At 42.5% G+C, this 15,578-nt stretch overlaps 2 protein-coding genes across 2 annotated transcripts; both read left to right on the forward strand.

Annotated features, from left to right (window-relative positions):
• The first annotated feature begins 159 nt into the window (after window positions 1–159).
• On the forward strand, window positions 160–2,126 carry LOC134204025 (uncharacterized). The gene is made up of 2 exons (XM_062678860.1): window positions 160–256; window positions 1,290–2,126. Exons 1-2 carry the CDS (start codon window positions 254–256, stop codon window positions 2,124–2,126), a joined length of 840 nt encoding a protein of 279 aa, XP_062534844.1. The 5' UTR covers window positions 160–253.
• Window positions 2,127–4,491: 2,365 nt separating this feature from the next.
• LOC134204026 (uncharacterized) lies at window positions 4,492–4,875 on the forward strand. Its single transcript, XM_062678862.1, has one exon. The coding sequence runs from the start codon at window positions 4,492–4,494 to the stop codon at window positions 4,873–4,875; it is 384 nt and encodes a 127-aa protein (XP_062534846.1).
• Window positions 4,876–15,578: the final 10,703 nt, after the last annotated feature.

Raw genomic sequence — 15,578 nt, forward strand, 5'->3', positions numbered from 1 at the left:
TTGTAGAGTAGATACAAATAGCATTCGTGAACCCCTCGTGGAAATACTCTCAGGAGATTAGAATTAAGAAATGAGAGAGGCAAATAGGTTGTAAGTTTGTAGAGAACACAAGGCTAGTTAGTTGAGTTGTTACCTTACTCGTGGCAGGTCAAATAAAGTGTTGCTTTCCGAACCGTGTGAGTTTTTAAGTGAACGTCCGAAAATATCTGGAACCTTGGTGGACTCTACAATTTGGCGCAGTCGGTACGATTTCATGGTAAGTATTTTCGGGCTATAGAATATTTAGAAAAAATTTTTTTAGGAAAAGTGAAAACTTGATCAGACGGAATTTTTTTTTCATGAAATTGATGTTATTACTTTATTGGAAGCAAGAAATTCGTCATGAAGTAAATCATAATGGCGTCTGAAAGTGTCGGTGTGCATCAAGATTCAAGATGGATGCCAACAGCAAAGCCTTGATGTGGTGAGAAAAGGCAAATAATTTGAAAAAAGTGAGAAGTGAAAAGATGCGAGTCCGGTTGATGACCGTAGCGCACAGCCATGAAAATGTTAGATTGATGAAATACAAAAGAAGCGAGTCCGGTTGACGACCGAAGCGCACGGGAAAAAAGAGAATAAACCATACAAGCGAGACTGGTTGACGACCACAGCGCATACATTTGAAAGAGAGGCAACACAAAAAGATGCGAGTCCGGTTGAAGACCGTAGCGCACACACACGAAAAACAGATAAAGTGAGAAGATGCGAGGCCGGTTGAAGCCTGTATAATACACACACACACACACACACACAGTGAAAAACAGAATGTAAAGAGGTGAGAAGGATGTATAGCGTGTGATACCACAAGCATAGAAAGTGAAAGTGTGGGGTCGGTTGACGACCGGAGGATGGGAGAACGGCGGCCGATGCACAAACACAAAGGGAGGAAAAATGTTTGGATGATCATCACACTGATTGTTGATGACACCGCACAACCGATGACTAGAAGGAGAGAGTATGATCGCATATTCTTAATTGGTGGTTGCTTTGGTTGGTTTGAGAAGGGAAAGCTTCGATTTCATAGACGACGCAGATACACATATGTATAAGTGTAAATGTTTTCAGAAAGAACATTGCGTATACGGAGTGATCAGAAACGTATCAGCAGTCGTTTCACCCATTATTATTTTGAGCAAAAAGTGGTTTGGGGAAAACTTAAATGGTAAAATAAATTGTTCCAACAAAAATTAATAAACACTTAGTGATCTATCAGTGAAAAGTATCAAAAGCGTTCGATTTTCGTTTTACAGATGGATTCGGAAAACTATTTCCAATTGGACCCGTTCAACGATGCCGCTGATGCTTCCAACCTACGACGGGAATGGGAGGAATGGCATCGTGCTTGTGAAATTGTTCTGGAGTTGAAGAAAATTGATTCGCAGCACGAAAAGCTTTTGTTCATGCTGGCTCGAGGCGGCAGAGGACTACAGCGAATTTATTACCATCTCGCACCGGTGGCTGGTGAGATTCATCCGGAGCCCGTGAAAGTTCCGCTGGCACCAACTATTATTCCTGAGTATGACAACGCCGTCAAGCGTCTCAACGCATTTTTTGTTGGAAAACGTAACGAGAGGGTGGAGCTGGAGGTGTTCCGATCACTTCGGCAAACATCTGGAGAATCTTTCAATCGATACATTTTGAGACTGCGTACACAGGCCGCGTGTTGTGATTTCCGTGATCGCGAGGAAAAAGAGTTGTTGCAGCAGATTACCGTTGGTGCCATTGACGAGAGAGTGCGAGACAAAGGCCTCGAAGGAACGATGGGTTTGGATGAACTAGTAAATTACGCTATCAATCGTGAAGTATTACTGAAGCAGAAGGAGAAAGTACACCTGTTTAGATCGGAACCGGAAGCCGGTGCGATGGCATTAATCAAACAGAATTGGGAGAGAAAGACAATGTCAAGATGCGGAGCGCCCACACAGAAGCTCAAGCGAGAGCGGAAGTGGGAACGTAGCAGTCGTGATGCTGCTGAATGCAGTCGTTGTGGTTCATGGCGGCATAATCGCGAATCGAAGGAATGCATTGCAAGAAATGCCACTTGCAACAAGTGCGGACGTTCAGGCCACTTTTGCAAGGAAGTGTGATGCTGGTCAATACGTTGGTCGTTTTTCGTGGAAGAAAACAGAAGCGGCCAATTCATTGCGAGGTGCTCGACAGGATGGAAGTGGTCCTGAATTTGGAACGAGATACCAGGGTCGTCATGAAGATAACGGATCAACAAAGGTAGAATAAGTTTATTTTTTTATTTTTTTGGTCTAATATATCATTCAATATTTCATTGGTTTCACTAATAATTCGATCATTTAAGTAATAACGAAAACAATTCGTGATAAAGATGTTTTGTTGTATCAACTTCTATGAATGAATAAATATGCGTTATTAACTTGTTGTAATTATCTGATTGTTAGGTGAATTCGAACGATGGAACTATAATAGGATTTATTGATCATTTTCAAGTGAAATTTCTAATTGACTCTGGAGCAATGATTAATACAGTTACGGAAGAAGTCTGGGTGAATCTGAGGACTACCAATGCCAAGCTTTTCAAAAAGAAATTTCAATGCAATCGTCAATTCACAGCGTATGCGTCTGAGGAACCTCTACGGGTGTTGGCCATCTTTGAAGCTTGGATAACAATCAATGAAACGAAACCCAAAAACTATGCCGAGTTTTTCGTGATCCAAGGAGCTCAAAGATGTCTGCTCAGTAAAAGAACCGCCGAGGATCTGAAAGTCTTGAAGGTAGGACTGGAAGTTCAAAGTATTGCTCAAAAAAATGTTCCATTCCCGAAATTCCCGAATGTCCAAGTACGATTATCCATTGATTATACTATTGCTCCCAGAAAGTTGGCCTACATAAGAATCCCAGTTGCGATGGAGGATAAGGTAAATCGGAAGCTTCAGGAAATGTTGGATGCTGATATTATTGAACCAGTCATTGGACCCTCCGAGTGGATCTCACCCATGGTAGTGGTACCAAAGGGTACTGATGATATCAGATTATGCATCAATATGCGACATCCCAACCAAGCGATACAGCGGAACACTATCCGCTCCCACTCATCGATACGCTGCTCAACAAACTCAAGGGAGCAATGGTATTTTCAAAGCTTGATATAACATCCGCCTACTACCATGTAGAACTACACCCGGATTCACGTGAAATAACAACCTTTATGACGTCCAAAGGTTTGATGCGTTTCAAACGCCTAATGTTTGGCATAAATTGCGCGCCCGAGATATTCCAGCGAATAATGTGCGAAATGATGGCTGATATCGAGGGCGTGGTAGTTTACATCGATGACGTTATTGTGTGGGGATCATCCATATTCGAACACAATGAGCGGTTGCAAAAAGTGCTAGCAGTGCTTGAGAAAAACAATGCATTGCTAAATAAAGCCAAATGCTTGTTTTGAAGTACATGAACTAGAGATTCTTGGTTACAAAATCAGTGGACGGGAATTAGTCCGACAGACGATAAAGTAGCTGCAATCCAAAACTTTAGAATGCCCGAGACGAAGGAGGAAGTTAGAAGTTTTCTAGGATTAATTAATTTCGTTGGACAATTTATTCCGCACCTTTCGTCTAGGACCGAAGCGTTGAGATGCTTCATTAGAGGTGAGAATTAGATTCATTTGGGGCTGAACAGGTTAAAGCGTTTGATGACTTGCGTAATGAGCTTGCGAGAACTGTTCATCGTATAGGTTTTTTCGACCCTAAAGATCGAACTGAGTTGTACGTGGACGCTTCTGCGGTAGGACTCGGTGCCGTATTGACGCAAAGAGATAACGCAAATAAACCAAGGATTATAAGCTTTGCTTCGAAAGGCCTTACGAAGACGGAAAGAGTATATCCTCAGACCCAGCGAGAAGCACTTGCTGTCGTTTGGGCCGTGGAAAAGTTTTTTATATACTTGTTCGGAATACACTTTACGGTGTTTACAGACCATAAGACGCTTGAATATATATTTGGTGGAAAGCATCAAGAGGGGAAGCGTGCTTGTTCACGTGCAGAAGCGTGGGCGCTACGGCTTCAGCCCTACGATTTTTCAGTAGTACACGTTCCTGGTTCTGATAATATATCCGACATCTTCTCAAGACTTTGTAATCAGTCGGATGCGCCCTTTGATGAAGCGTCAGAACACTACGTTTGCGGAATTGGTGAAGGACCGTCTGCTATTACACTAGATGAGATCCGAAAAGCAACCGAATTAGATGATACCCTCAAAGGAGTCGTTAAGGCTATCGAAACGACAGTGTGGCCTCCGAACTTATTTGCTTACCAGGCTTTTTCCAAGGAATTGGGAATTATAGATGGCGTTGTCGTGAGAGATGAACGAATTATACTCCCTTTGAAGCTGCGGCCCAGAGCATTGGATATAGCACATCGAGGACATCCTGGCGTAGTTTCAATGAAACGAAATCTACGAGAGAAGGTTTGGTGGCCCTATATGGACCGTGACGTTGAAAATCGTGTGCAAGAATGTGCTGGTTGTGCTTCAGTTAGCTTACAAGGAACGCCAGAGCCAATGCTACGCAAAGAGATGCCTGACCGTGCGTGGCAGGATTTGGCAGTGGACTTTTTCTCGGCTAAGGAATGTGCCACGTTTTTAGTATTGGTAGATTACTATAGCCGATTTCTAACTGTTATTGAAATGAAAGCTACGAATGCATCAAAGACCATCGAGGCATTGGAAGGCATTTTTAAAGAGCACACCTACCCAGAAACAATTCGTGCTGATAATGGCCCACCTTTTGCTAGCGAAGAGTTTTCGAACTACTGCATCCGTAAAACATTCGCCTGGTTCGTACCATTCCGTACTGGCCCCAAATGAATGGGCTAGTCGAACGACAAAACCAAGGAATTCTGCGGACTTTGCGAATTGCCAGGTCGATGAAAGAAGATTGGAGAAAGCTATCAGTGAATATGTGTATTCGTACAATACAACTCCACATTCTGTCACGGGTAAATCACCCATGGAGCTGCTTACAGGAAGACCTGTGAAGGATCTGTTGCCTTCTCTAAGGACGGAGCCGTACTGGAGGCGTGATGAGGAAGTACGTGACAAGGACAGCATCAAGAAAATGCAAGGAAAGTTGTACGCAGATAAACGACGACAAGCGAAAATTCAGATATAACGGTCGGAGATACCGTCATGATAAAAATTACGATCTGGGCAAGTTGGAACCTAGTTTCCGATCCGAAAAGTACTCAGTAATCCAGAGAAGCGGGAGTGATGTTGTCGTACTGAGCGAAGATGGGGTTAAATATCGACGTCCCGTGGCCCATTTGAAGAAATGGCCAACGTCATGTAATGGAGACGGTTGGTATATTCGTACTGTTTCCAGTACACTATTTATTTTCACATCAATATTTCATAAAATTATTGTTTCATTATAGATTTTCCACAGCCAAACACTCAGGAACCACGGAGAGCAATTATTGAAAACGGAACAGGAGAGCCCGATTCCAGCGAAGTAACAACCCCGAAGCGACCTAGAAGATCCGCTAAATTACCAGCACGGTACAACGAATGATCAAATGAGATTGATTGTATTTTTTATAAACTTTCCGACATTTTTATAATTCATCCGCAATATGTATAACATTTTTTGGGACCAGGTGAGGAATGTAGAGTAGATACAAATAGCATTCGTGAACCCCTCGTGGAAATACTCTTAGGAGATTAGAATTGAGAAATGAGAGAGGCAAATAGGTTGTAAGTTTGTAGAGAACACAAGGCTAGTTAGTTGAGTTGTTACCTTACTCGTGGCAGGTCAAATAAAGTGTTGCTTTCCGAACCGTGTGAGTTTTTAAGTGAACGTCCGAAAATATCTGGAACCTTGGTGGACTCTACATCTATCACTCTATTAAAAAAAAGTCAACGCTATGACGCTCGTATCCTTATAGCATAACACAGCAAGTATGGAGTTTTTTTGTTAAACAGGATTAAGTAAAGCAATCAGTCTGTGCAATTTATAAATTGAGAACGTCGTTAAAAAAAACAAATATCTGTATAAAAAGCTTACAACATTTGTATTAAAACCTGCATATTCCAAGATTGCATAATCAAATTGTAAGATTTGTTTCTTGAGTGAAGTTGTGTGGCCAATCGAGATTGAAACACAAAACATCAAATTATGAATTCATATACTAAGTTGTATTCTTGTTGTGCTAAACCTATTTTATTATATCAATATGAATAGAAGCATACTCAATGGGCAATGCGCTAGGAATTGTTTAGAGCATATTTAGTAGCTACTTGATAGATCCAATCCGCATTGTATCTGAGACCAAACAATCTTATTTTTGTTTTGGTCTTTTCTCAATCGTAGAGAACAAAAGTCGCGCATAGTCGCTAATGAACACGAACAGGTCGATCCACTCAGTGGGTGTTGTACCTTTTCATGACATTAGTAGTAAGTAACTATTGGAATATTGTACTAATATTAAAGAGTCAGCGGTCCACCTTGCAAGCAAAGTTTAAGGATTCCCGAGTAGGAAGGAAAATACGTTATAACAGCATCAGTTATCAGGGGGCCCTCCTTAGCCGTGGGGTAAGACGCGCGGCTACAAAGCAAGACCATGCTGAGGGTGGCTGGGCTCGACTCCCGGTGCTGGTCTAGGCAGTTTTCGGATTGGAAATTGTCTCGACTTCCATGGGCATAAAAGTATCATCGTGTTAGCCTCAGGATATACGAATGCAAAAATGGTAACCTGGCTAGAAACCTCGCAGTTAATAACTGTGGAAGTGCTTAACGAACACTAAGCTGCGAAGCCGCTTTGTCCCAGTGTGGGGATGTAATGCCAATAAGACGAAAAAGAAGCATCAGTTATTTATAATAATATTTGATAAAATTCAGATGTGATAAATTATCTTAGCATTTTTTTCTAACCTTAAATAAATAATAACTGGGAGAATGTTATTAGAACGCTAAAAGGTAAGCCATGTTCCAAACGGAATGTAAAGCTATAGCAGAGTCTAAACCAAGAACCAAAAGCAAAATGAACTCATTACATATTTAAATAAAAAATCATTTTAATAAATTAAACAAAAAAACTGACCTAGTAATAGTGCCTTTCTCGTGCAATATAAAAATAATATTTTGGATCCAACTTTTTATCGCATAGTCCAATTTAGCAGACTTTCAATAGGAAACAATGGGACAAGATTCCCCTTCGAATGCAACTTGTTGCTAGCAATGAGGGTATGTGCCAAAAAAGATGAGCTAGATTTTTTTTGGGCACTTATACACAGACATCATCTCAATTCGTCTAGCTGAGTCGATCGGTATATAACACTATGGGTTTCCGGTCCATCTATTGAATTGAAAGTTTGTTTGTGGAGCGAATATATAGCCTTCACGTATACTTAGTTTTCGAGAAAGGCAAAAGAAGAATCAAAAGGTAGGCGTTCAAAGATCTGCGTTCAGTTTAATTCAAAATGCTTAACATATAGGGGAACTGTTCCATTTTTCATCTCACTGAACATATATTTACCTCATCGCAAAACAAAGAAATACTGCACCAATTTCGTCGTTTCTTTTTGCTAACATGCGTTCTCACTGCTGAAAAAAATCACAAAAATATATCAAATTCCTTTTCATTGCTTTGTTTTTGATGGGATGGAAATGGAAGCTATGAGATGAAGTGCCGAACCGTTCCCCTATTTCAAGGCAAGTTGTTTCTTACTATGTTCTCTGGTATCCGTAATATGAATTCGCACGTTGGTGAAATTAATTTAAATGGGTGCACATACGCTTGATATTTGACCACCAAGCCCACATAAATTTGATTTTGGAAATTGAACACAAAACCTCTCAGTACATTGTTATAACCAAACAAGGTAAAAAAACATATGCATAAACAATGCTGGTGACCGTCTTCCTTCCATCATATAGAACAGTGGTTTTCAGTCACAATTACCGAACGGGTCACTTTTCGCGTAACGAGGGTATTTTTAGTTTGTGAATTCGTATCCATGGCAAAAAGGTGATTTCATCTGAAAAATTATGGTCAACGAAAATTTACATGAATACTCAACAATAGCATAGATACTCACGTTTTTCTTTTGAAATCTTTGTTTAAATTGCCATCAGAAATCAAGGTGGATGTGGTTCTTGATTTCAATCTAGGATAAAAATCACAAAAGCATTACTACTCCTAGCCAGGCCCATCTTCACCATCTTCACTTACTTAACCTTAGTAAGATGTTGGGGTCAATATGACCCAAAACGAAACTTCAAAGTAGAATAACTTTTTACCTGATAATTCGATCGTTCTGAAATTTCTTGACTTTTAATATTTTGTGGAAATGAAGCATCTGACATGAAAAAAGTATTTTAAGGTGCAACAGGAACGACCCCACAAAAAAAAGTTACGAATAAGATGTTAGGGTCATATTGACCCAGAAATGTAAATGCTTATAAAAAAGTCAAATTTTAACCGAATTACAAAGTTTGTATACCGTTCTAAGAATAAACTCATCACTTTTGTGGCTATGTGGTGATATGCTGGTTCTGGAGACAATGGCCACCGGGAAACGACTTCCGCGGGGACCTTGTCGGTCATATAAGGGGAGCATAAAAATCGATCCATATATGCCATTCGATCGCTAATTCTTCATAGATTCTCTTAAAACGATAATGTATGGTCTATGAGAGGGCTTCCGACGAAAGTGACCACTCCTGGTACATGCAAGGTGCCCCCGGGGAACCCGCAGGAGGGGACATTTCCGTTTTTGCACCAAAATATACCGTGCGGCGGCTCTGTCGTCATGATTTTCCACAAAATAGATGATAATGCACTTGAAATCGATAAAAGACCACATTGGCCACTCCTGGTACATGCAAGGTGCCCCCGGGGAACCCGCAGGAGGGGACATTTCCGTTTTAGTACCAAAATATGCCGTGCGGCGGCTCTTTTGTCATGATTTTCCACCAAACAGATGGTTCATTCATTCATTTATTTAGTCTACATCTATACAGATAACACTGAATCAACAATTTGACGCCACAATACACGGTTCGAGGCCGCATCTCTCCATCCTCGAATACGCCCCACGCTCGCCAAGTCGTTCTGCACCTGGTCTGCCCATCTCGCTCGCTGCGCTCCACGTCGTCTCGTACCTGCCGGATCGGAAGCGAACACCATCTTTGCAGGGTTGCTGTCCGGCATTCTTTCAACATGCCCTGCCCATCGTACCCTTCCGGCTTTAGCTACCTTCTGGATACTGGGTTCGCCGTAGAGCTGGGCGAGCTCATGGTTCATTCTTCGCCGCCACACACCGTCTTCTTGTACACCGCCAAAGATGGTCCTAAGCACCCGTCTCTCGAATACCTGAGTGCTTGCAAGTCCTCCTCGAGCATTGTCCATGTTTCATGTCCGTAGAGGACTACCGGTCTTATTAACGTCTTGTACATGACACATTTGGTGCGGTGGCGAATCTTTTTCGACCGCAGTTTCTTCTGGAGCCCGTAGTAGGCCCGACTTCCACAGATGATGCGCCTTCGTATTTCACGACTAACGTTGTTGTCAGCCGTTAGCAAGGATCCGAGGTAGACGAATTCCTCGACCACCTCGAAGGTATCCCCGTCTATCGTAACACTGCTTCCCAGGCGGGCCCTGCCGCGCTCGGTTCCACCCACAAGCATGTACTTTGTCTTTGACGCATTCACCACCAGTCCAACTTTTGTTGCTTCACGTTTCAGGCGGGTGTACAGTTCTGCCACCTTTGCAAATGTTCGGCCGACAATGTCCATGTCATCCGCGAAGCAAATAAATTGACTGGATCTGTTGAAAATCGTTCCCCGGCTGTTACACCCGGCTCTCCGCATGACACCTTCTAGCGCAATGTTGAACAACAGGCACGAAAGTCCATCACCTTGTCTTAGTCCCCGGCGCGATTCGAACGAACTGGAGTGTTCGCCCGAGATCTTCACACAGTTTTGCACACCATCCACCGTTGCTTTGATCAGTCTGGTAAGCTTTCCAGGGAAGCTGTTCTCGTCCATAATTTTCCATAGCTCTACGCGGTCTATACTGTCGTATGCCGCCTTGAAATCAACGAACAGATGGTGCGTTGGGACCAAACAGATGGTTATGCGCTTGAAATCGATAAATGACCACATTGGCCACTCCTGGTACAAGCAAGGTGCCCCCGGGTATTCCGTATGAGAGGACATTTCCGTTTTAGCACCAAAATATGCCGTGCGGTTTCTCTTTCGTCATGATTTTCCACAAAATAGATGATTATGCGCTTGAAATCGATAAGTGACCACATTGACAACGCCTGGAACCTTTGAGATGTCCTGCGAACCCGTAGGAGAGGACGTTTTCATGGTTACATCAAATGTACTGTGCCGCTTGCAGCAGCTCTATCTTCGTCTATCATTGTCTACCCTGGCCGCAAGTCTTCAAAAAGTTGGTTATACGCTTGAAATTGTTCTTCATTTGAAATTGAGTATACTGAGTCGAATTAAAAAATAGTTTCTGGGCTACTGTGATGATTCCTTCGAACAGCTCTCCAAGGATTTTCTATTCCGCATCTCGTTATTACCATTAGTCGATGGTCCCTTCTATATCGACTCATAGAAGTTTGAGGTTTTCACCGATCGCCGAAAAAACGCAACATTTTGATATAATCTTTCTGTGAGTACCTTGTAGGTTGTAGATATTAAGTTCAGAATGAATAACTAATTTGATAGAAAAAAAAAAAAACAAGATTAATCTACCTAGTGGTGATGATGCCTTTATCGTTCGTTCAAAAGGGTTGAGAAATATATAAGAAAAGTCTAATATAACACTAATAGGTAGATAGTTCTTATTTTTCATATTTGTTTATTTGCATTCTAAAACTTTCTGCTGAACGCAACTTATTGCAAGCCAATCGGATGAGCATAAGTGCCAGAAAAGTGATTTTCCCATGCAGCTGCTGAAATTAGTATTTTGGCCATAACTTCAGAGCCCATAGTCCGATCTGGCCAATTTTCAATAGGAAACAATAGGGCAGGATTTTCATCGAATGCTATTTATGTTGAAGAAAAGTTCCTCAAAAGTGAGTTAGATTTTGTGTGCACAGACACTTTCAATGAATTCTTCAAGGCACTCCACAATTATCGAAATTGGGCCTGGGGTTCCCCCGGGTTGATATTAGATTTTAAGAGCATTACCAACTATTTGATGGAAAATTATAGTGAAAGAGCCGCTGCACGGCATGTCTTTAAGGGCCGATGTCCACGTAAAGTTTCTTCACGCTGCTTGCACGCCGTGTTCACGCAAGGTACCCAGCATCAAATGGAGTAATGCACACGTAAACGTGTGCACGACTACATTTGATGCCGGATACCTTGCGTGGACGCGGCGTGCACGCAGCTTGAAAACACGCTACGTGAGCATCGGCCCTAAGTAAGAGTAAGAACGGAAATGTCCTCTCCTATGAGCTCCACGGCGGTACTTCATAGGTTCCAAAATGGAAAATGTGGTCACTTATTCATTTCGGTATAAAAACGGAAATGTCACCATCTACGGGTTCCCCGTGGGCATCACATTGGTTCCAAGAGTAGCCAATGTGGTCACTTATCGATTTCAAGCGCATAATCATCTATTTTGTGGAAAATCATGACGAAAGAGCCGCCGCACGACATATTTCGGTGTTAAACGGAAATGTCATCTTCTACGTGTTCTCCGTGGGAGCTTCTCTGTTCTCATAAGTTTGAAATGTAGCCAATGTGGTTCAAGAGTGGCCAATGTGATCACTTATTGATTTCGAGCGAATTCCCATCTCTTTGGTGGGAAAACACACCGAAAGAGTCGCCGCTCGGCATATTTCGGTGTTTAAACGGAAATATCCCATTCTAGGGGTTCCCTGGGCCCCCCCTAGACTCCAAGAGCGGCCAATGTGGTCAATTATCGATTTCAAGCGCATAATCATCTATTTTGTGGAAAATCATGACGAAAGAGCTGCCGCACGGCATATTTTGGTGTTAAAACGGAAATATCCTCTTTTACGGATTCCCCGAGGGCACCTCATAGGCTCCAAGAGTGGCCAATGTGGTCACTTATCGATTTCGAGCGCATAATCATCTATTTTGTGGAAAATAATGATGAAAGAGCCGCAGCACCGCATATTTTGGTGCCAGAACGGAAATATCCTCTCCTACGGGTTCCCCGGGGGCACCTTGCATATACAAGGAGTGGCCAATGTGATCATTTATCGATTTCAAGCGCATGACCATCTGTTTGGTGGAAAATCATGATAAAAGAGCCGCCACACGACATATTTTGGTGTTAAAACGGAAATGTCCCTTTTACGGGTTTCCCGAGGGCACCTCATAGGTTCCAAGAGTGGCCAATGTGGTCAATTATCGATTTCGAGCACATAATCATCTATTTTGTGGAAAATCATGACGAAAGAGCTATCGCACGACATATTTTGGTGTTCAAACGGAAATGTCCCCTTTTACGGGTTCCGCGGGAGCACCTCATAGGCTCCAAGAGTGGCCAATGTGGTCACTTAGCGATTTCAAGCGCATTATCATATATTTTGTGGAAAATCATGACGACAGAGCCGGTATATTTTGGTGCTAAAACGGAAATGTCCCTTCCTGCGGGTTCCCCGAGGGAACCTTGCATGTACCAGGAGTGGCCAATGTGGTCACTTATCGATTTCAAGCGCATAACCATCTGTTTGGTGGAAAATCATGACGAAAGAGCCGCCGCACGGCATATTTTGGTGCTAAAACTTAAATGTCCCCCCTTGCGGGTTCCCCGGGGGCACCTTGCATGTACCAGGAGTAGCCACTTTCATCGGAAACCCTCTCATGGACCATACATTATTGTTTTAAGAGAATCTATGAAGAATTAGCGATCGAATGGCATATATGGAGCGATTTTTATGTTCCTTTATATGACCGACAAGGTCCCCGTGGAAGTCGTTTCCCGGTGGCCATTGTCTCCAGAACCAGCATATCACCACATAGCCACAAAATTGATGAGTTTATCTTTTGAACGGTATATAAACTTTGCAATTCGGTTAAAATTTGGCTGTTTTTTAAGCATTTACATTTCTGGGTCAATATGACCCCAACATCTTATTCGTAAGTTTTCTCTAATATCCGAAGAAGGTTAATGAGAGGTATTCGTTGGGTCAGGATTTGCCTCTAGCTGACAATGTGACCATGGTAGATCTTACACCGTAACACACCGCGCAATGATGTCTACCCAGCGTTACAGGGACTTTATTCAATTGTGAAACTCAATTATAACACTAACACTATATTCAGGAAGGGGGCTCCCGTAGTGTTGTTGGCTGCACGTTCGCCCTTCAAGCGAATGGTAATAGATACGATTCCCAGCCCCTCCACCAAACCCTCGTCATTCGCCAGATGTGTAGCCTATGCGGTGGCGCATTGCAATACTTCCCATCGGGAGCGCCCTTACCGTTACGACTGCCTGATGACGACTGACAAATTGTTCTTCTCGGAGGCATTCCTCCAAAGTACCCGGATAAATGGCAACCAAAACAATGCAATGCAACGATCATTGGATTCAAGACACGGATTCACGGTGAGATAGACAAGCAATGACAACAACAATGAATAATAGAAAAACCAAAATAGATTCTGTGTGGATTCTGGCTGCAGAATTTTGAATAGCAACCGAGCGCTATGAGCTAGCAACACTAAATAACAATTACTGTAGTAAGCTAGAACTTGAAAGAATAAAATTATGTCACTTCCATTGTTACCGTTACACAAACCAGACCTGTTTTACTACCAACTCTGCCTATCTCAATAGGTTATGGGCCCAGGTCAATTTGAAAAGGAACTTGGAATCGGAACATTATTAGCAAGTGTCTAAACTTATCAAGATGACGGAAGATAAGCTTTGGTTGTTCGATGGAACAAACTTCGGAAATTGGAAGTTCCGGATCGAAATTCTTATGGAAGACAAGAACATGCTAGGTTGCTTAACGAAGGCCATCGGCGATGAAGAGTTTGCGAAGGATCTTGTGATGGACACTCCCGAAGTACGTGCCGAAAAGAAGAAACTCGAAGCGCGATGGGCCCTAGATAGGAAATGTAAGAACCTACTGATTCATCGAATCGCGGAAGACCAATTAGAATATGTCAAAGACAAGAAGACATCAAAGGACGTCTGGGATGCATTGCGGAACGCTTTCGAACGTATTGGAATTGCTGGAAAGTTGATTTTGTTTCTTCAAAAGAACTCTGAAACTCTCTGAATCTGACGATGTGAAACAGTTTTTACTGCGTTTCGAGAAGATATTAAGAGAGCTGGGGGTGGTAGGTGTGAATTTGCAGGAAAAGTACGTTGTTTGTCAAATGCAGTTGGCCCTTGCCAAATCGTATGATGCACTAATCACAACACTTGAAACGATTCAACCTCAACATCTGACCCTGGAATATGTCAAGAAAAGGCTTCTGGACGAACAGGTCAAGCGAGCAAACTCTATCCAGATTGGTAATACAGAACACGTTGGTGATTCGGCGTTTGCAGGCAAGAAGATGGGCGGCTTCAAGTGCTATGGATGCGGCAAATTTGGCCACAAGCGAGCGGAATGTCCAGAAAACGGCTTATCAAACGATCCTGGACATCAAGAACACTGGAAAAGTGGAAGAAAAGTGAATCGTAAATACAAATCAGGAGCTAATATTGCGAAGGAATTTGAAATGGCATTTGTTGCGAACGATGAATGTTTGTCAACGATTACTACGACAAACTTGAAAATTAACTGGTTTCTTGACTCTGGTGCAACTGACCACATGGTCAAAAGCAAGATGTTTTTCGAAGAGTTGCATTCATTGGAGGAAAAGGTTCATATAGCTGTGGCAAAATCTGGACAAGCACTTATTGCGGAATATGCGGGAACCATAAGAGTAAACATGATGATTGGAGACCGTAAACTACCGGCGGTGATGAAGGATGTACTGTATGTGCCAGAATTACAGTGCAACTTATTTTCCTTGCGACGAGCTGAAGACAACGGTATGGCGGTAAAGTTTTCAGTGGACGTGTGACGATTACGAAAGATGGTCGTAGTTGCTACCGGAGAGAGCTGGACAACTGTACAGAATAAACGTTGAACTACGTAGAAACGAAGGTGAATTATCCGAACAAAGTTCATTGATCGCAAACCAAGATTATTTTGAACTGTGGCACCGGCGCTTAGGTCATCTTGGGGAAGCAAATATGAAGATCTTATGGAAGCATGGAATGATTGAAACAACGACAAAAATTCTTGACTGGGCTGAAAAATCCCTCTGCGAAGTATGCCTGAAGGCGAAACAAACTAGGCAACCATTCGGTGATGTTGGAGAAAGGCGTGCATCGCGGGTCTTAGAAGTTATCCATTCAGACGTGTGTGGGCCGTTTACCCCAACGACTTGGGACAACAAGCGGTTCTATGTTACTTTTATCGATGGATACAGTCATTTTACGGTTGACCATCTTCTGCGGAGCAAGGATGAAGTGCAGGAAAAATTTGAAGAATATTATGCTCGTGTTACTGCTTTC

Source organism: Armigeres subalbatus, unplaced genomic scaffold (genome assembly GCF_024139115.2).
Source record: "Armigeres subalbatus isolate Guangzhou_Male unplaced genomic scaffold, GZ_Asu_2 Contig347, whole genome shotgun sequence".
NCBI classification, from domain to species: domain Eukaryota; kingdom Metazoa; phylum Arthropoda; class Insecta; order Diptera; family Culicidae; genus Armigeres; species Armigeres subalbatus.